Source organism: Sphaerodactylus townsendi, linkage group LG06 (genome assembly GCF_021028975.2).
Source record: "Sphaerodactylus townsendi isolate TG3544 linkage group LG06, MPM_Stown_v2.3, whole genome shotgun sequence".
In the NCBI taxonomy this organism is placed as follows: Eukaryota; Metazoa; Chordata; class Lepidosauria; order Squamata; family Sphaerodactylidae; genus Sphaerodactylus; species Sphaerodactylus townsendi.
This window is the reverse complement of record NC_059430.1, coordinates 40434128-40458166: the sequence shown is the minus strand read 5'-3', so window position 1 is coordinate 40458166 and position 24039 is coordinate 40434128. Positions and strand designations below refer to the sequence as shown.

At 41.0% G+C, this 24039-nt stretch overlaps 1 protein-coding gene across 2 annotated transcripts; it reads right to left on the bottom strand.

Moving 5' to 3' along the window:
• Nucleotides 1-1027: 1027 nt before the first annotated feature.
• FAM83F (family with sequence similarity 83 member F) lies at nt 1028-20558 on the bottom strand. Of its 2 annotated transcripts, none has more exons than XM_048499406.1 (5): nt 20095-20558; nt 13334-13501; nt 7693-7814; nt 5900-6615; nt 1028-3207 (listed from the first exon to the last, which is right to left on the bottom strand). In XM_048499406.1, the coding sequence occupies exons 1-5, from the start codon at nt 20548-20550 to the stop codon at nt 3143-3145; spliced, it is 1527 nt and encodes a 508-aa protein (XP_048355363.1). In that variant the 5' UTR covers nt 20551-20558; the 3' UTR covers nt 1028-3142. The 2 variants fall into 2 exon arrangements, with proteins under 2 accessions (XP_048355363.1, XP_048355364.1); XM_048499407.1 differs by having other exon boundaries at nt 6068-6615.
• Nucleotides 20559-24039: the final 3481 nt, after the last annotated feature.

Here is a 24039-nt window from a genome sequence, read left to right as displayed (position 1 = left end):
GTGTACCCACAGAACACATTCATATTTCCATTTTCAGTACCAGGCCAAACAACAACCATTACTGGGCTCTATGTTCAATTTCACATTATCAAAAAAATCAGACACATCACAGGGCCCCCAAAATATTTAGCACCATATAAAGTTTGTTTGCTTTTAATTTGCATATGTCAACATCATTTTGCAATCACACGTTTTAAAATTCTCAATAATCATTAAATATGCTGTAAATTAACAATGGTTTCTTCAAATCCTAAAAGTAAACTGAGAGTTACAGAATACAAGATACATTTACATCTTTTTAGAATGCAAAATACTGTATTCTGCAAACATGTTTATGAAAATAAATTATACATTGTAACATGTATGGATAATCTTACAGGCATGAGCCTATTACTGTAGAGCTACTAATCAATCACAAAAAATGGCCACTTGGATGTTCAGAGGAATGACAACTAAAACAGGGGTTCCTGAACTCTATAACTGCATAAACCACCTTTAACACCCTGTGCACATATACTACCTGTGGCTAGATGCTGTCCCTCTGAATACAAATGAAGCAGTGGAGAACTCTATTCCTGGTTTTGTGAATTGCATACCTTTGTGGCACCCAATGTAACTGGTCATTCTGACAGCAAAAGCAGTTATGGCCAGTTCCCAAACAGAATACAGCATGTGACTACACTACAGTTCAGACTACATAAACATTAGGCAGTAGGAGTAGCAAATAAATATTTGATGCAATTGTAATCATTTGGTATAAGTTTTCTTGTTATGAAAAATGCAAGCAAGTGCAAAATGTGTGACTTTTTCTTTTGGATGTTTTCCTTACTATTTCACACCTTCTCCTTTCCTGACTAGTATTTTATGCTGGGAAAAATATTAGAAGGCAGCCAGCACAGTACAGTGGTTAAAGAGTTGGACTAGGAAAAGCCAGGTTCAAATCCACACTTCTGCCATGGAAGCTTGCTGGGTGATCTCAGGCCAGTCACACATTTTCAGTCCTGACCTTTGCTAGTATTTTGATGGGAGACCTCCAAGAAATTCCAGGATCTTGATGCAGAGCCAGGCAATGGAAAACCACTTCCGAAGACCTTTTGCCTTGAAAACCTTATGAGATCGCCATGTCAGCTGTGATTTGATGGCAAAAAAAGACAGCGGAAGGCAGGCAAACTCTAGCAGTTACTCTTTAAAACAATGAAAACGTGGCAGTATAATTGCAGGAATGCTCTCTAAACAAATTGTTCCCATAAAAACTCAACGGGGCTTGAATCTTTTCTAGTTTTCTTCAGTAAGTTTTCTTCACCTTTGTAGCTCTTGAACAAAAAACAACTACTAGGCACTTCAGTTGCTCAACGATATAACTCTTACAGAAACCGGTGCAATCCTATGAATGCTTTCCTGAGAATAAGCCCCACTGCATAGACTTCAGTTGACCTATTTAGGGTTGCACTTCAAAGAATTTTTTCACCAGCCTTGCATGACTTTCCTACCCACAACTCTTATTACTGCATCTTTCAGGAGCTCTTATGCAGGCCACCCAGAACCTTGCTTGAGTATTTTAATAAGCATTCCATTATGTGATCATCATTTCTTTTATCCAAACAGCCCATTCTAATCTAGTGCACAGTGGTGGGATAAAAACAAATTCCTCTAGGTAATGAAGAAAGGGATTATGGATCCCATGACTACTACTTCTTATAACAGTACCATCTTAATGCATCCCTCTAGAGCAGGGCCCCCCAATTTGCTGCTCATAAGTGCTAGGAGGCTGAATGCCAACCCCTTTCCTGGTACCTACCAAGAGTTTTTAAAAAGTTGACTTTTGCCCAGCAGGACTTTTGACTGGCCATTAGAGATCTGATTGAGTGTGCAGACATTTTAAAATGTTGCCTTGACAGCAGCTGTAGCACAAGGATCTTCACTTTGTGACTGACAAGCTGCAGAAGCCATTTTGCGGTTGGCCTTATCTCCTGTGGCAGCCATTTTATAACTATGCCTACCATTCTGTGCCAGAATTCCAAACTCTTAAAAAGGTTGCGGTCACCCACTCTAAAGAAATAGTAAGAAATCCTTCAACCAGTTTTTCTCAAAAAGAAGTTCATGGGGTACGAGGAAGAGGTTGATGCCAAAAAATCAGTGCATTTTTGGAACACAAAGGCAGTAGTGATCACCCTTATTGAAAAATGCCACAGAAGTCCAAAGTACAAGACTGGTCTTCTGGTACTCACGATAGTATATCCATTGTTCTCTAAACCTTAATGTCATTTTTCCTCTAAGCAATAGGTTACAGAGCAGGTATAACACAACACCTCCACTGCATATGTCATTTGTGGCATCAATTCCACAGGTTGGCTGTTTAAACACTAAAATTACTGGAAGAAGATGGGGAAAGCATGGAAGATCTATCAAGTTTTTTTTAAAATAATGAGATATAAAGTTTAAGAATAACAAAATGCACAGGTTTCACATCCTTTTGGGAATCTTTTGTAGAGCTGGCATGCTGCAATGGTAAGAGCAGGTGGACTCTAATCTGGAGAACTGGGTTTGTTTCCTGAGTCCTCCACATGAGTGGTAGACTCTTATTTGGTGAACTGGATTTGTTTCCCCACTCCTACATGAAGCCTACAGGGTGACCTTGGGCCAGTCATAGTTCTTTCATAACTCTCAGCCCCACCTACCTCACAAGGGGGGAGAAGAAGGAAAGGCGTTCGTAAGCTTCTTTACGACCCTTATGGGACAGAAAGGGGGGATATAAATCCAAACTCTTCTTCTTCTTCTTTTGTCTTTGACTTAAATTGCTAACCCAATAGAAATGTAGTACAAATATTGGCAACCCACTAGTTTTCTTTTTCCACTGCCAGACAAATTAAAATAGCACCCCGTATCTGTGCTTGGGTGGAGTTCATCTAAAAATTTATTTCAGTTATTTAATTAATTATGCTCTTTCTTCAGACAGAATCTTCCAGGTTATGTATTTCACCCAGTGTGCATTAACTAATGGGAGGTTCCAGCTCCGTCCTAGACACTGCAGGGGTTACAGATTGTTTTGAGGAAATTAGACTGCAGGCTTCAAATGTGCCCACATCTGTATATTCCAGCAGATACTTCTTTCAAGTTTTTCCAGCAGTTTTTCCCTCCTCAATCATGAGACCACACAGGTTGACTGTTTGGTTCTTTCCCCTGTATGGGAGCTTAGACTCATTTTACCTGCAGCAGAAAAATAAAAAATAATTAAAAGCTTCTTTTAAAAGATTTCAGACATGCTTTTAAAAATGAGACACATTTGGCAATGCCCTGCAGGACTCTCACTTTTTACTTCTGCAAATCATGATACTCTCCCACACAGTCACAAACAAAAAGAAAACTCCAGAAACACTTCTACAAGTGAGCCTCCTCAAACTATTCAGATTTTACTAAGCAGTCTTTCTGACCATCCATGATCTTCATTTCTCCTGTTTTCACAGTTTGGGTAATTACTATTGTGTAGTCAAACTCTAATCTACATCTCAACTTTATTTCTTTTAATAATTCCCTGTAGGATTACTAAATGCCACTTTAGCACACAGGTACAAACAGACTAGTCTAGCTCAAAGACTGTATTTCGGTTTGACAGTCCCAGCAATGGGGCAGTCCCAGCAATCTATCTTCCAGTACTTGGAATAACTGGGTTCAGGACCAGGAAAGTCTTTAATTTTAGATCTACATGTGCATCTGGTTTTACATTTCTGGAAGACAGTTATATAGGTTTCTTCCCCCTCTGCTGCATACAGAAGACTGTACAAATCCTCACTTCACACTAGATACCTTGAAAAAACAGATCTTTCAGAAAAAGAATCAACAGGAGTTATAATTTACTGAAGTGAAATACAGGATATTATCTTAAGGGGAAACATGATATTGTTGTTTTCTAGTTTTGTCACTAGGGGATGCTACATGTCCTTTGAAGAATTTATTTTTAAAAATCATATTCTCTGCTGAGAAACAAAATCAAGGCATTTGAACCTGTGTGTGTCTTATGTTACAAAGATGTCTATTAAAAAGAATCCCCCCATCTCCAATGGCCTCAAAATGAATCAATTACAATGTAAATGAATTGTCACAGTGAGTATTTTTACAGTAAGATAACAGATTTTTTAAAATTCCAAGCCATCTACTTTATGTATTGTTCAAGACTTTCATGGCAGTAATCAACTGACTGTTTTGGAGTCTCCAGCCTGCCAGGCCACAAAAACTACCAAAACACAGCCAGGCATCAACTTTATCCTAATATGCCAGTCTTGCCATTTCCCTTCTTCAGCAGTTGGGAAATACCCCTTCTATTCTCCAGTGCGAGAAATTCCAGTCAGATGAATCTCTAGTTCTTTCCTCACATCCCTCTATTGTTCCCTCTGTACTTACCTAAACTGAACTAGAGATAAGATATGAGGGTGAAGGCAATCTACTTCATTATATAAGCTATACTGAACATTTTCCCTCTTCCGTTTTAGCAAAAAATAATAATTGATCTAACTGTTTATATTTCAAAATGCATACAATTCCAGATTTCCCAAGAGTTCCTTACTCCACAAAAGTTTTAATTTAAGAAAAATAAATTTTAAGGGGTTTGTGTTTAAAAAAACAACACACCCCTAATGCATCTAAACTTCTTAAGGCAAGTCCAGTCGCCCCTGTCTCATGAGGACCCCCCACTATGCTGAAACTCTTGCTTGGCTCCTCCTCAACTCCCAAATGATCTCCAACTCTGATAGGTCAAGAAGAAATTCATTTTGTGCTCTAGGTTATTCTTTTTCCATGAGTTGTGTTATTTTGAATCTCTCTGTTTTGCAAAGAATCCACAGATTGAATTTTAAAAGTAATGGCAGTTGCAGTCATTAAAACCTGCCAAAAGAAGCGCCATCAGGTAAAAGCCCTAAACATCTACAACATGTACTTTTGTTGTAAGTGTTTTTCCTATAAGAGGAAACAGCAGCTGCAGTGAGGTGATCCAAAAAGGCCTCTTAGTCACAAATGTAGACTTTATTTAGCCAAGCTATATCTGTGGTTGCCATCTAAATCTCTGCTATGCCCAGATGGCTTAGGAAACAGACAAGAGACAATGTAAGAGGCTCCTGCTACTTCGTTTTCTCCAAGCAATATGATTAAAACTCTGATCTGGAAAATCTGTGTGCAGATGAATATCTGCTTCACCAGAGAAGTAGGACTGTACACCCATGGCGAACTCTGAGTAGATTTGGGGATGTCTGCTCTTGAGTACTGCAGGCTTCACCACATCCACAAAAATCTATGCCCTTCACTGGGTAAGTAAAGAGGGAAGAATTCCACCCTTCACACTTTAACTTTGATATGAAAAAAAAACAGATTAAATATATCAAGCAGTTTTATTAGAGATTGCAACAATGCTGAAGGAGTCTATTTAGATCTCAGTTGGTTATCTCGGAATGCATCTTGAATATAGATACCTCCCATGACAATAACACAGTAACTCTTTCCCCAAGCTAATAAAGTTATTAGGGAGGAGACACTGATTCTCAGTCTTGTTAATACTTCTAATACTCATACAATTCAGAATTACAGCCTGCTTTCTCCCTGGAATCAAAAATGCCTGTTTATTCAACCTAAATATCTCTTAGTAGTCTCTGTGACATGGTCACCTAAAAAGGCTTCCAGGTAAGGCGGCACAAGAAGTATCAGGTTTTAAGATTATACTAAAATTTGAGATGGATGCATTCTTTCTACTCTGCCCTTTCAATGCAAACGAGGGAAGGAGATTACGGGATCACAACCATGCATGGGTAGTATTACATAGGAAAACTGGTAACAACAGAGCAGATGGAGGAGGAGAAATCACAGAAGGGTAGGTGAACTGACTGGTAGAAGCAAAATCTCCAGGGAAATTTACCTGAAGCGTTGCCACTACTACGAATGCTAACAGTGGCTTGGCCCTCTGCTGTCGTCACAATCACAAAGTCTTCTCCTGTTAGAGTCTCACTGGCAACAGAATTTGCATCAGCATTCAACTGTGGCAGACGCTTGGCCTTTCTGAAAAGTCCAGTGCCAAATCTCTTACCCTGCTTTGAACTGGTCTCCCCATTGGCAACATCATCCTTTCTTAGGTCACGAATGGACTCTCTGGATTTGGATTTGGATCTGAGGTCCCGATGAAACCGAGAAAACAACTTCTGAGGACTCCGGTTTGCTCTGTTTAGATCATCAAGTGGAGGCTCAATTTCTGGCAGCTCCTGTTCTACTGAAATAAGATCCTCCAGAAAAATATGCAGCCGTCTGTTTGACTCACTTTCTTCTTCCCTCTCCTGTGGGTTCCCTTGTGACTCCTGCATCTGGCGACAAGCCCAGCGCATCATTTCCCCTGGGGGTACTCCCGCCATTACTAATCCATATTTTGGGTTGATGATCTTCCGGGCAACGGTGGAAGAGGAAAACCCCAATTTTCCAACATCTTGACGGAAAGGGCATGGAATATTCAGCTCCTTGTAAAGATCTATCTCCTCTGAAATCGCGTAGAGCTCACGAAATTCAATATCAAATATTTCCACATTCTGTCCTGATAAGAACAAAATAATGTTTCTGTCTATGTGGGATGAGGTCCATGTGAAACTGCGAAATAAGGAAGGTGCTGTTACAGTCTGGATGGTAATCAGAAAATGCTACTTTTTCAAATCCAAACTCTTTTTTTTTAAGGAATGCACACTACAGTAGCATTCATCCACCAAGTACTCCATAAGACGTGCGGTTATTTTTACAATAATACTGTGGTGGAGATAGTGGGAGCACACAGCATTTCAGTATTTATCATGCCCTTTTATTGGACATTCTATGAAATCCTTCATATGGATGTCTTTTCACAGCCATATAGTCAGTAGCAGCTGAATCAGCAGATTATCGATATGGTCAGTGCTAGGTCCCACCATCTTAACAAACCTTAAGTTAATCTTTCAGCTTCACAGAGCTTAGCATCTCAACATCTAAATACTAGTAGTCAAGTCAGCAAAATCTGAAGATATTTAAATCCAGTGACCAAAATTGTGGTGAAAACAGATCTTTCTACAAATGTGAAAAAACCCCAGGTTTGCAGAAAAATGCGAAATCTTTTTTTAAAAAATACTAAGGAGTTTGAAAAATCCCAAGATGATAAAAGGAGTGCCTGTGGCTTTAAGGAACACTCAGTGGCCTTTGCTAGGCAACCACAGCATTCCAGGCTTTGCAGTAGTGTAGCTTATTAAAATAACGCCTAGGACTCCCACACACACACACACACACAGTTGTGCCACGCCTTGTTGTGGAGTGCAGTTGACCACCCATGAACAGGGCTTGCTCTGCCTTCAACTTCCATGTTGAGGTTGGGAGCGGGGTCAGTCAGGCTTGTCCCACCCTATTTCCATGGGGAGGTGTGAGGCCAGCTAGCTGGTCCCACACCCGATGTGGGCAGTGTGAGCCTCGCTGATCATGCACCCATTTCCATGTGGAGGATGGGTGTAAGACCAACCACGCCCAATCTCCACATGGAGATTGCAGTAGCAAGAGTCTGTCTGAACCTGGCATTAGCCAGGCTTGGATCCAGCTTGAAGCTGCAGACTTCCAAGCATTATTAGGTAGCTTCATAATAATGGATTATATTATAGTTACCTAAAGGAAGAGGGATAAATGGACAGAGTTCCTGTGTGAGAAACTCACCTGTAGGAACCAGTGATTACTTTTTCACCATCCACCATCAAGAAGCGGGATGCCAAATTCCCTTTGATCTTCCCTGATGGCATATAGTATCCAACTCCTGTCACAGAGCGTACACGGATATTCTGACAAGGAAAGACACAGTAGGTAACACACAAAAAAGTCTAATGGTCCAGAGTTTCATTACCTTGTCTTCTTCCACTCCTCAACCAGTTTCAAGTTGGAATTATAAAGGCACGCAAAACAGTTGGCATGCAAAAAGTAATTTGCTACTGTGTTCTCACTCAGCTGATCCATAGTCTTCTACAGTACAAGTACTGTACCATGCAAATACCAGCTTATTTTTAATTCTATTTTTCCACTCAGTTATTCATACAACAACACTGATAGACTCTGTATAACTGAGTGTCAGGCCTGGCTCCCACTCAGCCTGGCATTGGTGGGGTGGCGCCAAGGTCACACCTGCACTTGCTGTTATCTATGTACTAATGGACCGTTCTGTTTCTATGACTATACTTGTAACTAGTGAAATATACATGCCTCAACCCTCCCACTTTCTGGGGCCAGGAGAGAGTTCTATTGCTGTCCTTGAGTTTGGAACACATAACAATACTGTCTTAACACTGTCCTTTTCTTATACTGCCTATTGTGGGAACAAGTGGGAGGGGGGATCACCAGAAGCGGGAAAAGTTTAGAGATATATGCTAGCTCTGGCTTTCTGCAGCCAAGGTCCTGACACAGTTCAATAAAACTCTTGAACCTTTCCCGAGTCTCAATTATTGACTGGAATAACAGACCCTTACACTGAGCAACCACACTTGCTTGGCTTGGGGCTAAAGCCAAACTATTTAGACTGCTATACACGATTAAAAGTGGCTGCTAGGGAATACATGGGTAAGAAAGTTTACTTTACAAGGAGGTGCTGAGAAAGCTAATGCTTATGTCCAAGAAAAGAGGCTATAAATAGTCTTACCAGAGCATTTAGGTTTGTGTAATAAGGCCAAAATAGCATGGGTCAAATATTTGTAACAGAACTTACAGTTGATTTTTGTCACTAAATTTTAATTTTTTTCCTTCATTTGAAAAAACATTCCGGTACAAAAATTGCTATCATACACAGGATGAAATGAACCATTAAGCTCAATCATTGAGCTCACCTGGTGAGCTGGAGTCTGCAGCCAGAGGGAGTGACAGTCCTTCCCACCTCAGTGGAAACAACAACAGATTTTCCTGGATGATGCAAAGGTGTTGGATCCCTACCAGTCTGGTTTCTGTGCTGGTAATGGGATGGAGACTGTGCTATTCGCCATTGTGGATGAGCTCTGGCTCCAATTGGATCAAGGTGGGACTGTGCTGCTGGTATTGTTAGATCTTACCACAGCATTTGAAATAGTAGACCATGAACCTCTGGTTTACAGCCTTACTGACGCCAGAGTTAGAGAAACAGCCTTGCGCTGGATGACCTCTTTCCTTTAGGGCCGGGGACTGCAGGTGATATCCAGGTGAGGGATGTATCCAAGCAACACCCCATCAGGTATGGGGTGCTGCAGGGAGCCATCTTTCCCCAATGCTATTTAACATCTTCATGCGACCCCTGACCCAGATGGTATGGAGCTATGGTTTACAGTGCCATCAGTACGCTGATGACATTCAACTCATCCTTACAATGGAGGGTCAGCCGGACTCCGCCCCTGGACTCCGTCCAGCATTGTTTAGAAGCTGTGACGAGCTGGTTGAAAACAGGCAGACTGAAACTTAATCCAGCCAAGATGGGGATCCTGTGGCTGGGTCAGGGAGAGGACCCGGGGAACTTCCAACTGTCAGCCTTACATGGTGAGGCCCTACATCTGGCCTCATCAGTGAAGAGTCTTGGCATGACCTTGGACTACCCTTTCATTGGAGGACCAGGTCACGAGAACAGTCCAGATTGCATTTTTCCACCTTCGTCACCTCTCCCAGTCTGACCTCACCGGAGTCATCCATGTGACAGTCACCTCCAGGCTAGATTACTGCATCTCCCTCTACATTGGCCTACCTTTGTCGCTGATCTGGAAATTAAAACTCATCCAAAATGCAGCCACTAGGCTGCTTACAAGAGCAGCCAGCAGAGACCATATAACACCGATCCTGGAATATCTACACTGGCTGCCCATTGAGTACTGGATCATCTTCAAAATTCTGGTGTTAACCTATAAGGCCATAAGCAGCCTTGGACCCACATACTTGCAGGACCCATCTCTCAACATCACCCTTAGAGACCTCTCCACTCAGCCAAGGGGAATCTACTGGTGGTCCCAGGCCCGAGTGATATCCAGCTGGATATAACAAAGGCCAGGATCTTTACAGGCCTGGCCCTGGCCTGATGGAACATGTTGTCAAGTAATATCAGGGTCCTGCAGTGCCTGATTTAATTCTGCAGGGCCTGTAAAATGGAGCTGTTCCGCCAGGCCTTTCCATCAAACCAGCCAAATGTTTTCTGATTATGATATCTCCCCTTAGCCTCCCATGGGAGAAACAATGTCTCGCCATTTGGGGTTTTTAGTTGGATTGTTTTAAATGGTTTTATGATTTGTTTTTATTTATTGCTATTTTTAGTTTTTTAATGAATTTTAATGTGTGATTTTAGGCTTTATGCCATTGTAAGCTGTCCTAAGTCCTTTGGGGGTAGGGCAAGATATAAATATCATAAATAAATAAATATTCTATGGGATAGAATTGTGCTATATTTAAGTTGCCAGTATAGTTTAATTAGGTATTTTTTTAAAAAATTCCCATCTCCACATAGTTAAAAACACACTTCCATGAAATACGTTACTAGAACTGTATTTGAGATGGAAGGAAAAAGAGTCAAAATAATTCCAAGTGTTGATGAATGGAAAGAACGAGTGAACTTCAGCTTTCAATAAGGTTGTCCTTGTTGAAGCAAGAGTGGCGTAAGAGGTTAAGAGCTCGTGTATCTAATCTGGAAGAACCGGGTTTGATTCTCCGCTCTGCCGCCTGAGCTGTGGAGGCTTATCTGGGGAATTCAGATTAACCTGTACACTCCCACACATGCCAGCTGGGTAACCTTGGGCTAGTCATAGCTTCTCGGAGCTCTCTCAGCCCCACCTACCTCACAGGGTGTTTGTTGTGAGGGGGAAGGGAAGGAGATTGTAAGCCCCTTTGAGTCTCTTACAGGAGAGAAAGGGGGATATAAATCCAAACTCTTCTTCTTCTTCCTTGGCTTATAGTGAAGCTGTCTTGTACTTGAATAGAGGATTGTGCCAATATTTTCTTCCTTCAGCTGGCAGAAGCTTTCAAACCACAGATTTACCCATTTTGCTATGAGAGATACTTTAAATGGTGATTTCAGTGATAAGACTTGGGAACTTCAGAATGCAAAGCATGTGATCCACTACTGAGTTATGGCTATCACCACATAGTTCCCCATGGTCCATAGAAGACAAAACAGAAGGATTGTACACAAAACTGATAAAATCCACCCATTTCCGAAAATTCCTGCTGCCTTACATTGGGTGTCTTGACACTGTTCTAATATCAGGAATAATTTGGGCTGGTTCTCATGCAGAAAGTTATCAGATTTGCAAAAGCACACAGCATGTAAGCAGTTCATTTTATGACCTCAACAGCAACAATATTCATGATTGTTCCAAATGTATGTTCTTGCAACAGGTACCTGGAACTTAACAGCTCAAATGTTATGACAGAACTGGTTGCTTGCTGTAAGAACTGTAATATGAGAACTCCTTTATTTCTTGAAAACAAACCATTAAAGTTGATATTATCAGCCTTTGTGGGTGGTGGCAGCAATCTCATCTAAACATTCTGCGAACATTAGCTTTCATTAAGGACAGCAGTCCCTAGCCAACCATACTGTTCTAAAGACTTAAGGTCACTTACATTTTCTTAAGAGGGCAGTGATTTCCATCAATTTCTTCCTTCCACTGCAGTTCAAAGCCCCCTAAAATGCTGCTTCTGACCCCAGGAACAGCATAAGGGGCAAAATGAAGGTCTACAATGGGAAGGAGAATTGGAAGAAGTCACCTCCCTCTAGCCTTTAAGAAAACTTGTGCAGTTAACTATTCAGAGTGGATGTTCCAATGCAAGGTGACAAAAGATAGACCAAACAAATTTCTCTCCACGGCTTAATATAATTAAAAACATACTAGGGTCTCCTACCTTCCAAACACTACTCAACCCAGTTTCAGAACAAAATTCACTTCATTTTCAGACCATGCCTTCAACCCTTCTAGTGGGATTGGTATACTCTATCACAAATATACTTGTGTTACTGTATTTATGGAGCTCTTCCCACTGAAGTTATTTTGCTTCTAAGGAGTGGTAGATATATTACTTCTAGGCACTGGCAGCCTTGCTGGTTAATTGGTTATGCTTTTATCTGACAATGAACCTTTTATTATTTATAATGTCTCATCTTTTGCTCTAGCTGGCTGTGATTCTTCAGCAGTGCGAGACTATTGAGAAAACTCCTTTGTGTATGTTCAGGGGCACTCTTTCTCTACCCCAGTAATCCACTCTGGCAACTAACTTTTTAATTTAATTTACTCAGAAGAGGTTTTGGGTTTAAATGTAGCCTAGTAGATGCTCCTACTCCTTTTAACCCCAGGATTCTTTAAAAGCATTGTAGAAGGGCACTTTCTCACTTCTCTACAACTCAAACTGCCCCCAAGTCATACCTTGGGGTTACCTGGGGTGCCCTGACCTGGATGGGGCAAGCTAGCCCAGTCTCATTAGATCTCAGAAGATAAGCAGTCTGCTTTGTATAGAGCAGGGGTAGGGAGCCTGCGGCTCTCCAGATGTTCAGGAACTACAATTCCCATCAGCCCCAACCAGCATGGCCAATTGGCCATGCTGACAGAGGCTGATGGGAATTGTAGTTCCTGAACATCTGGAGAGCCACAGGTTCCCTACCCCTGGTATAGAGCAAGTAAGTGCCAAATCCCACTGTTTTGTTTGTGGGTTTGTACCAGTTCTATGTAAGCCCATCCCTAAGCTGTGTGTGCGTGGTGATTGGCTGGAAGTGAATCATGCATGGAGATTGGCTGGAAGTGAGTCATCACCACCTTCTAGGCTTGCTCAATTATACATAGAGATGTATTATTTTAATTACTTTACTTATGTGTTTTAATTTTATACTTTTGTGGGTAATTGTAACTGCCTATGGCCAGAAATAATACATATGACTTGAATAAACTATTCAGAATGTGTGACTGGACATAGGTCAATGTTACTTGGATCCTTCAGAAAACAATAAAATAACCAATCTGACTGAAACTACGGAATTTTAAATCACATTATAGGTTAGAACGATGAATGTTTTGATTTATTTATATTAAACTACCATCTTTGAATTGTGTGTTTTGAAACTGTGTGTTTTGAAAGACAACTTGGTTGTACCTTGAACTACAGTGAGTCACACCAATGATGCTATTGCTATTTTTTCTTTTTATCAAGAGGAAAAGATATCCAGGAGGACATAAAGTGAAACAAGACAGGGAATGAGAGAGACATAATAAAAATACAAAATGGGTGTTCACATTACAGATTGTCAGAAAATGACAATGTTTCTATACCTTGATATCTTTCAAGAGTCATTACAACAACAGAGTGCACAAAATCATACCCGTATCTGGAAATCACAGAGCTCCATGTCTTTGCACATCTCTAGGAAGAACTTAGAGCCTTCTTCATCCAAGATAATGTAGACAGGGATCCGACGCTTGTATGCTGCATCCACAATATCTTGGAAGATATCCCGGTCTGTGAATTGGTCCATAACTACCGCAATGACCTGGACATAGGCAGAAGAGAACAGTCATTTCAATAAAACCAATATGCTGTGGTCAAAAGCAGTTATCACTATATAACACAGGTTTATTCATTCAGGGCAAGAGAATATATAATATATATTCATGATACATTTAAATGTAAAGAAACATTAGTGTATTTAAGACAGTATTAATTCCAAGCAAGACTCTCGTTCATCAATACAGACTAGAAAGTTCCTGTTGAGTTTACACTGTCAGCCTGAAAGTTTACATTGGGTGTTAAGTGCTAAGATACCCAAAGAACACTACAATCATTTTTCACTCTTTGGCACTGTACAGCTTCCAGGCTTGTGATGTAACCCACAACCCAATAGAATTTATACTGAAGAAAGCTTGCAGGTCTACTTTCAAATGAAGTCTTGTTATAAGTTTAATATGTGTCCAACACCTCAAACAATACAACAGTACTACAAGGTATCTGAAATACAGACCCTAATAATACTGATAAAAAATCCTGTGTAGTACAAAACAAATGACCTGTGTAAAACAATAAAAGTCTACTAATGTACCCTGTTTCCCCTAATATAAGACATCCCCGAAAAATAAGACCTAGTAGAGGTTTTGCCGAAGTGCGAAATATAAGGCATCCCCCGAAAGTAAGACATAGCAAAGTTTTTGTTTGGAAGCATGCCCGACGAACAGAACACAGGAAAAATAAGACATCCCCTGAAAATAAGACATAGCACATCTTTGGGAGCAAAAATTAATATAAGACACTGGCTTATATTCGGGGAAACACGGTAACTGGAACCGGGATGTGTACCGGTCTCACCCAAGCTTCAAGGCTAGTGCAACATAAATTCCATATATCTGTGCTTCCTTCATTCTGCTCTGGAAACGGAGTATAATATGTGCCCAAACTGAGTTTTCAGAGCAGACTGCGGTCCTTCACGGTTTCTAATTATTGCAGTCCAAACAAACTTTTTGTACATTTTGGAAGCACAAATATATGGAATTTATGTTCCACTAACCTTGAAGCTTGGACAAAACCGGTGCACATCCAGGTTCTGGTTAGCTTAGTGGACTTTTTTGTATTACACAGCACCTTGTTTTGTACTACACAGGATTTTTTTATCAGTATTATCAGGGTCCATATTTCAGATACCTTGTGGTACTGTTTTATTGTTTGTGGCGTTGGATACATATTATACTCATAACAAGACCTCATATGAAAGTGGACAGCAATTGCTGTGAGCCTTCTTCAGTGCAAATTCTATTGGGCTATACTGTGTGCACTGACCCTCACTTAATTAAAATTGTGATGCATCTAGACAGATGTGAGGATGTGTGTCTGTGTGGAATGTCTGAACAATCTGACGTTACTCTACCTAATGATAAACATTCAGTCTGTATTCAGGATCGAGCCATAATACAATTTTTATCTTTTCAAAAAGTTAAAGCACTAATGCAAATATTCAAATACAACCATGCTTTTGGTCTGAATCATACCATTTCCTTCTTCTGAACTGTAAACTTTTTGAAAATCTTGACAGTATCAAGACTTCCAATGTTGCTAGTCCTGATGGAATGCAATTACTTGGACTTGTTAAATGTTCCTCCACTGGAGACAGGACCATACAAGCCAAACAAAGGGCTAGCAAGAACAGGCATGGGGGGGGGGGGCGGGGAGAAGAAGCATTCTTTAAAGCTAGAGGCAAATAATTTGTGCTACCACAAAACTCATCATCTAGCAGCATTATAGAGTCCAGACACCACTTATTAAATAAGTACATTCTTTCTTTCTTTGCTCTGGGGTTTACATTTACATTGCATCACTTGATAATTAAATGTCCATGAATTAAGCCACTGCAAGGCATGGATCACTTCTGCTTCAGTTGCCCCAAGATTGCCCAGATTAAAGGTTGCTTGTAAGTGGTCATAGGATTGAGAAGACCATCAAATGAGTCAATCTTCATAAGGCCTGTGTTCTGTATGCACTTTAAACAGTATCATTCAGTGCCCATATACAGGAACAAAGAAGCGCCAAAGGGTTTTATCACATGCGCGCAGTGTTAAACTACCTGATGACTCTTAAACGCATGGGCCTTCAGGCTTTGATGGGTGGAGATTTTCCATTCTCTAAGTCAGCAAAAAACAGAATAATTAGAATTAACTAAATCAGCAATCTCAGCTGCTGAAACATGCAATGCCTCATTTATCATTAGTCTAACGCTTCAGATATATGTGGGGCAGGGAGAGTGAAAGCCATAACATTATAATGGAAAACTAAATTTATAGGTATTCCCATGTCCATTGCCCAGGGTCAACAGGAGAGAGAAGATGGCACAGAAATAATGTCAGGGATGGAAGAAAGGGAAAAATTAAGTGCTTCCAAATAGCCTTAATGGGGCTGGCAAACCTTGTGGTATCCACCCTCACCCAAACAGTTACACTACATCTGAGATCATTATGAGCTCATGACTACCTGGGTTGCAGAAACAGAGATCAAACTACGAGAAGAGTTTTTTAAAAAACCCTAAATCCCTAGTGTTCTTGGAAACTTTTACTTTTAAATCATTATATGTGCACACTGGCAAATTCAACACAGATCCATAGGCAACAATCTTGCTGTAAAAACAGCATATGAAACTGTCATTCAGAGTAATTTTGACAGATGTCTATTTTAATTACTACTAAAGTGACAGGACACAGGGAAAGGTTTCACTGAACATCAATTTAATGGCACAAAATTTAATCAGTTCAGAATTAATGGAAAGGAACTTCTTTTATAAACTTGACTGGCTTTGTAACATTTCTGAGAAGCACTGGCAGTATCTTGGGTAGAAATTACCTCCTATTCTCATAGTCAGTATTAGAAGCTTTTCTTAAGCTGGTTGATGTTAACAAAATGGGCCAGCAGGAGTTGAAATACCTCTCTTTTCGGGAGTGCAGAGACCGGAAGTATTGATCAGTGCTTCCAATGAGTAAAATGAAAGCCATCTTTGAAAATGTATAAATTAGTGGGCAAGGATCAAAAGGTGAATGAGGATACCCAAGTTCCTTTCTCTGATATAACAACTATGCTTTTGAACACAGTGTGACAAATAGATCAAGACTGTATGATATTTGAAAGAACATTTGACAGAATAAGTTTTGGTAACATTTCCCTATGATTTTGGTTTTTGTCCTTAAAAACACTTAAAAATGAAAGAAAGACCATGGAACACTTAACATCTTAGGCCCCTTCCGCACACGCAAAATAATGCGTTTTCAAACTACTTTCACAACTGTTTGCAAGTGGATTTTGCCATTCCGCACAGCTTCAAAGAGCACTGAAAGCAGTTTGAAAGTGCATTATTCTGCATGTGCGGAATGAGCCTTACATTTTATTGTATTCTGAGGGATACTGAAGGGGGAAGTATTTAAAACATTCAGTATAGATTGGGCAATACTGCAGAATAGAGGCTAACATATAATATAGACATTTTAAAAATGCCATCTTGCATGGTAGATGCTACCAGTGGTGGCAAACCTATGGCACTCCAGATGTTCATGGACTACAATTCCCATCAGCCCCTGCCAGCGGCTGATGGGAATTGTAGTCCATGAACATCTGGAGTGTCATAGGTTCGCCACCATGGCGCTAGTCTATCTTACCAGTCATAGTACTTGCTGATTCCAAGTATCCGAAGAGGTCAGCCCCTTTCAGAAGTATCTTATCTGGTGATTTTGCTCTGCTTCCTGCATCAGAATTGGTCACCCTGCTCGTCAGGAAATGCCACAAAGACCAAGTATTTGTTTTAAACACCTGACCTTTGGAAGCACTATTATTTACTTGAAAATTATTTCTATTGAAATATGTTTAGAAATGCACATTAGATTTCACTGCAACTGATGGAATTACTTTCACATGGCTTTAACTTTATATAACAAATGAAAACAGGATTATACACATATTCAGAAAAGAGAATAGGTCAGTAATTTCTAAGAATATGTTTGCCTATTGGGTCACACCTTTAAAATTCAGAAAATTAATCCCAAATAACTACCATCCCAATTTGATAATCATGTTGTGAGGACAGAATCTTCGTTATAATCATTAGTGTGTATGACTATACTTTAGTTTAAACCATGCCAACTGACTTGTGTTGCACCACATGAGAGTGATTTTCTGTTCTGCTTTCACTGAAATAACAGAGCCTCTCCATAGGATAAGCAGCGAAGATAAACTCTCATGCTGCCCTCCCCCCCCCACCACACACACTCTTTGCTAGTTTTTTTAAAAATCAGCAGTAGGTATATTCCTGCCTGGGCCTGAATAGCCCAGGCTAGCTCAATCATATCAGATCTCAGAAACTAAGCAGGGTCAGTCCAGGTTGGTTTTTGGACAGACCACCAAGGAAGTCCAGGGTTGCTTCACAGATGCAGGCAATGGCAAACCACTTTTGTCAATTGCCTTGAAAATCCTACAGAGTTGCCATAAGTCAGCTGCAACATTGCAGCAATTTATGCTCAAGCATAAGCATAGTGCTGGAGTAGGAGGCTGAAGTGATGGGGGTGCCAGATACAGGTGTAACAGGGTAGAAATCAACACCTTTACAGTTTTGATGTGGGGTTTTTTCCTACTTCCCCACCACACTGTAGTGACTTTGTGCACTTTCTCAAACCTGCAATCTTCAAAGTTTTAAGAAAGATCACAGCAAACCTTGGACAGCTGCCATATGGATGGAAAAGTTCCAGTTTTTTTGGTCCTACCTACATGGCAGCAACATTCTTATCCTGCAGTGGCCATTTGCTTTCCTGCAAATATTTGCCTGTATTTTAAATAAGCAGTTGAAAATTATTACAGCAACATTCATCAGATTCCAAGATTTCAGTAAAAAAAGTAAACCTCTGACTCTTTTTTGTTGCAGACATTTAAAGGGAGAAGCGTAAGAGCTTTGGAAACTTTTTAAAGATGAAGTTGACAATTCTGAAAATCAGAAACACTGATTGTTATAACATTGTACTATTATTTCAAGTGCTAATTTTTTAAAAATAAAAAAGCTCTGAAAAATATCTGCCTTGTGGAAGCCATGTTGCCACTGTGCTGTATCAGCAACCACAGCAGTAATGGGGAAACCACACAAGCCTGTTCTCCTGTGGAAAACACCTAAGGCGGCTACTATCCAGAGAAGTTCCAAGGAATTGTTAAAGCAGTCTGCAGGATACTCTTAAGGTTGCAGGTGTGTCTTGTCTTAAAAGAAGCCCTCTTCTATTCCAGAGTCCCTTCCACCCCCAGAACCCAACAGGTGGATAGTTATATTGTTAAGAGCATGATGGAACTTCTTTCTTCAGTGTTCAAAGCACACATTCCAAACATCTAAACTTGTATGTGCTCCTGATCACTAATGACTTACAGACTGAGTCAGGCTAGGAATATTAAATCTGAAGTGAACCCCCATGGTGCAGAGTGGGAAGCTGAAGTACTGCAGTCAGAACTCTGATCAAGATCTGAGTTTGATCCCAATGGAAGTCGGTTTCAGGTAGCCAGCTCAAGGTTCACTCAGCCTTGTTTTACCTTCTGAGGATGGTAAAACAAGTACCCAGCTTGTTGGGGGTAAAGTGTAGATCACTGGGGAAGATAATGGCAAAGCACCCCATTAAGCATTATCTGCCTAGCAAACAGCATGATATGGCCCAGTGCTCGCCTTTTAAATTCCACCACATTCAAAGGAAATCCCATGGCATGATATCACCTGACATATGACTTGGTGCTTGCCTTTTAAATCTCACTAAGTTCAATTGAATGTATTTCTAGTACCAGGGGGTATGCTTAAAACTGTGCCAAGAAAAAAGATGCACAAAGACTGTAGTCTTTAACATGCATACACCACAATCCTAAATGTGTTGAGAATAACCTATTGTGGAATGGTCGTGTTCAAACCCCAAAAAGAGCTCAGTAGATTGTACATTATGTTTATTAAACCACACTGGTCCCAATGAAAACAATGGGAATGACCTTCAAGCAAATATAGGATAAGCGTATCAGCATGTATTTAGGGACAGAATCCCATAAAGGAGAAGAAAGTGCTCTCAGAGGAAAGTGTCAGGATATACAGATCAGTAGACAAACGTGTTTGGACTTGTTCTGAGGAGCTGAGTTGTTCCAGATTAAGTCCTACCCATGCCATCCCTTGGGGCAAACCTTTAGTTTGGAACCAGAAAAAGCTGAGCAGAAATTGTGACAGCACTCTTCCTAGCAGTAGCAAAACGTTCAGAAGCTTGCTTAATGAAGAGGGAGCTTCCTTTGGCAAGGAAGGTCCTCAGGAGCCTTCAAGTGGGTTGAAACAGAGGGCTGCATAATGAAGTGCTTGCTCAGTTATCCGCTAGGCGCCTCGACACCTTTCGCACTTTAAAAAAAGTTCTCACTTGAAACAAGGAAGTGAGACAACGGATTTAAGCTCCCCTCATAAATCGCCGTCGTGTACTTTGCCTTTCGGAAAAGTGTTGCCACATCAGTTCCTTACGGTGGATTGCCATGCCATCCCCTCCCCTCCCCTCCCCTCCCCTCGCAACCAGCGACCTCAAGGCGCACAGCCCACCCGGTGAGAAGGACTGGCGGGGGAAGACGCACCTTGTACGCTTGCTGGATCATTTCGCGCGCCACTTGCTTGACGTGAGGCGCATTTTCTTCCTTGCGCGGGTGCGTATAGAGAGCCAAGCGGTTGAGTCCTCGATAGAAAGTGTTGTGGGTCCAGCCCAGGTCTAGCGCGGGGACCTCGGTGTCGGAGCGCGCGGGCCAATAGGCCAGCGACAGGGGCTTGCCCGAGGGTCCCAGGAGAGGCTTGTTGGCGTCGAGGTGGGCGTCGTAGGCGCCCCAGCTGCTCTGCAAAGCCTGCCGCTCCCCGCTGGAGAGGAAGTCGCGCAACTTGGCCGCCTTCAGGTGCTCCTTGTACGCCTTCGCGCCCTTGCTCGCCAGCACCTCCAGGGCCTTGCGCTGCTGCTCGCTGTAGTAGTACCGCGGGTGGTTCTCGCCGAGGCATTCGTTCACGTGCGCGTCGTCCAGGCAAAGGAGCTGCGAGTCCGCCATGCTCCTTCCACGACACCGCTCGCTTAACTGTCGAGTCAGAACAACTAACCCTACCTGAAGCCAGGAGGGGAGGAGTCGTTTTGCTCCGCCCCTTCTCACCTGGCCATGTGGACGTGACGGCAGTCGCCCTCCGGCCAGCTTGCTTCTTTGGATTTGCGAATGGGAAGGGGGACCATGCGCGCTCAGACGTGAGAGATTTTCATTCTAGCAAGCCTTGGGGGAAAAGGCCCTGTGTTCACCATAGACAGCATCAAATTTACTGGACTGTATTGCAGCATAATGGTACATTGTAATCTTGTGTGATCTTATTTTCCATTATAATAACATTGTACTTATTTTACATTATAATTTACACCAGAACTATGAAAAGGGTTTTATAAATTATATACTGCTTTCCTCTTTAATTGGGACTCAGAAAGGCTTATCTCACCCTTCTCAACTTTATCTGCACAAAACAAGGCTGAGAGGCTTAGGGGCATTTGGGCCCCTTCCGCACACGCAGAATAATGCACTTTCAATCCTCTTTCAGTGCACTTTGCAGCTGTTCGGAATGGCAAAATTCACTTGCAAGCAATTGAAAGTGGATTGAAAATGCATTATTCTGCATGTGCAGAAGGGGCATTGGTGAGGTTTCATGGCAGAGTGAGGATTTAAACTCAGATCTTTCAGGTCCTCATATAATAGTGTAACTACTACAGCAAGCTATCTTGCTAAGAAATATACCCCAGCAATATGGCAAAATTATATAGTAGAAATATAATTCATGTTTCATTTCTGCTGTCAGCTTTTTGTAGTGTTTTGTGGACTTTCAGTTACCATTTGGTGTAATTCTCATTATTTTTAATAGTCATGCTGGCTATGCTTTGTACATTAAGTGGCTATTTAGTTGTTTGCCATTGATTTTAGAGTGTCTCCAATGTATCGTTCTAGGTTGTAAGGCATGGATGTCAGGTAAGATGTTGATTCAGTTAGCATAGAATATGATATATTTAGACTTCACAAAAAAGAAAGGAGGTCTTAAGGCTGATTTTTTAAAATTTGCAGTTAGCGTTTAAATGCAACAAAAGTAGGGGTAAGAAAGCCTTTGAGTTTGTATTCTTAAAGCTGATATTCTGTTAATCATGCCATTCTTTTCTGAACTATTTATAAGTAAGTTTGTAATGGCAGAAGGAGAGCCAACAAGGTGTAGTACTTAGGGTATTGGACTAGAAGCCCAGGTTTGAATTCCCACTTGACCATAGATGCTTACTGGGTGACCTTGAGTCAGAAACACACTTAGCCCTGACCCTGGCTAGTATTTGGATGGAAGACCTTCAAGGAATACTGGGGTCATGATGTGGAGGCAGGCAATGACAAACCACCTCCAAAGATCTCTTGCCGTGGAAATTCTACAGGGTTGCCCAAAGTCAGCTGTGACTTGATGACAAAAAAATCTCAGAAAACAATTTTTTTGGTTCACAGGAAGGACCCGGTGCTACTTTACAGCATTCTTCCCTCCTCAGTGTTATCCTCACAACAACTCTTAGTTAGGTTAGGCTAAGAGTGTGTCACTAGCGGGGATTAAAAGTATGATATTCACCAATATCTTTTATTCAAGTCTTTGAAAGAGTTACGCTCCAGTATCTGCACTTGATTAGACTCAATGAATTTAGAGATATTGCTAAATTATTATAGAGAAAGTGCAGGCCAGAAACTGGACTTTCTCCACCACTTAGGTGCTTGGCAGGTTGACCTTAGCAAACATATGAAGCTGCTTTGTATTAAATCAGATCATTCGTTTCTACCCTGACAGGCTTCCACATCTTGGACAGAATTCCTTCCCTGCCCTGCTACCCCAGCTAGAGATGGTGGCGTTGTAGGTGTTATGAAGACCATCGTGCCTAATGGTTTATAAGCTAGCTATCCCACTACCTGATAATTCTGTCATTAGTTTGGTAATGTTACACTGTAACCTTTGTAGATTTAATTGTTGATGTTTTAATATGTACATCATTTGCTAAAGTGCAAACATCAAATTTGTTTCCCTGTGGTTCAGTAGTCACAAACGAATTAATGATACTCACTCAAAAGTAGTGTAGAAGTGTTAGATACAAATAAAACCTGAAGTTTGTAAACAAAAAACTAATTGGGTAAAGAGAGAGCCAGTGTGTTGTAGTGGTTCAGGTGTCAGACTAGGATCTGGGTAGACCCAGGTTTGAATCCCCACTCTGCCGTGGAGGCTTACTGTGTGACCTTGGCCCAGTCAAGCATTCTCAACCTAATCAACCTCATAGGGCTGTGAGGATAAAATGGAGAAGAGAACGGTGTAAGCCACTTTGGGGAGAAAGGTGGGATATAAATAAAGTACATAAGTAAATAAAATAAATTTGTGGAGTTCAGCACTTCCCTTTATAACTGCATTTTGCCTCTGGGCACCCAGCCAAATTCACAGTGATGGAGTAACTAAAACACTTTTTTCAACCTTACCTGAAGGGTGTTTGTGATCTCAGCCTACCTCACGTCACAACTTAGGCAATTATAGTGTTTAAAAGAAAAATAATTTTCAGAAATAATTTTCACTTGACTGTAAAAGGAGAAAACATTCATAGTCCACAAGCGCCCCAAATATGTATCATTCCTCACCCACACAAATGTGATCACCTGCCCTCTGTACACGCCCCCTCTTCCAGCATCTCAGGGCTTCTTGAAGGTGCCTGGCCCCAGAATGCTCATTTATCTTTCACCAGGGCCAGGGCCTTCTTGGTTGTTGCTGCTGCTCTTGAGAACCAGCTTCCTGAAGAGACCAGTGCTCTGCAGGATGTTTTTTATGTTCTGTATGGTGTGTAAGGCTGCTCTATTTTGTCAGGCTTTTGGTTCAATTTTGTGAAACTGCCCCACTGCCTGCACCGGATAATTGTTGCCTGGCCTGCTTTTTTTTGAACTTTGCTTGTTTATATTTATTGATGTTTTATGAACATTATTATTGTATTTTACTAGTTTTATATTATTTTTAGTTGTATTTTATTGAATGTTTATTGTTGAACGTTTTACTGTAAACTGCTTTGAGACACTGTGGTAGAAAAATATAAAGCATAAAATCAATAAACTAAAGTACAAACGTACATATTTACAGAGACAGATAGCCGTCTATATTTTAAAAAACCTATTATCTCTGTTGGCAGATACTTCAAAACAAGTATGGTGAAGCTTTTTGTCAGTGGATCAGTAGGTGAAACTTGGGCCTTTTCTGCTCAAGTCATGTAGAATGGTCCCAGAAAGTTCGACCCACCCTCTTTCCATGATGTTTGTCTGCACTCACCTCCTCCAAATGTTCCATGACTGCCGTAATGTTTGTTTTTTGCTTATTAATTGAAACAATACTTTGCTGATCCTTTGATTTGATGATTTGTAGATCCATTCAGTAATCTATATTTGTTGATTACCCAAAACAGCAAAAAAATCCTGCACAGAATGACAAAAATGAAGAGGTGAGGGGAAATGGAGTGAGGT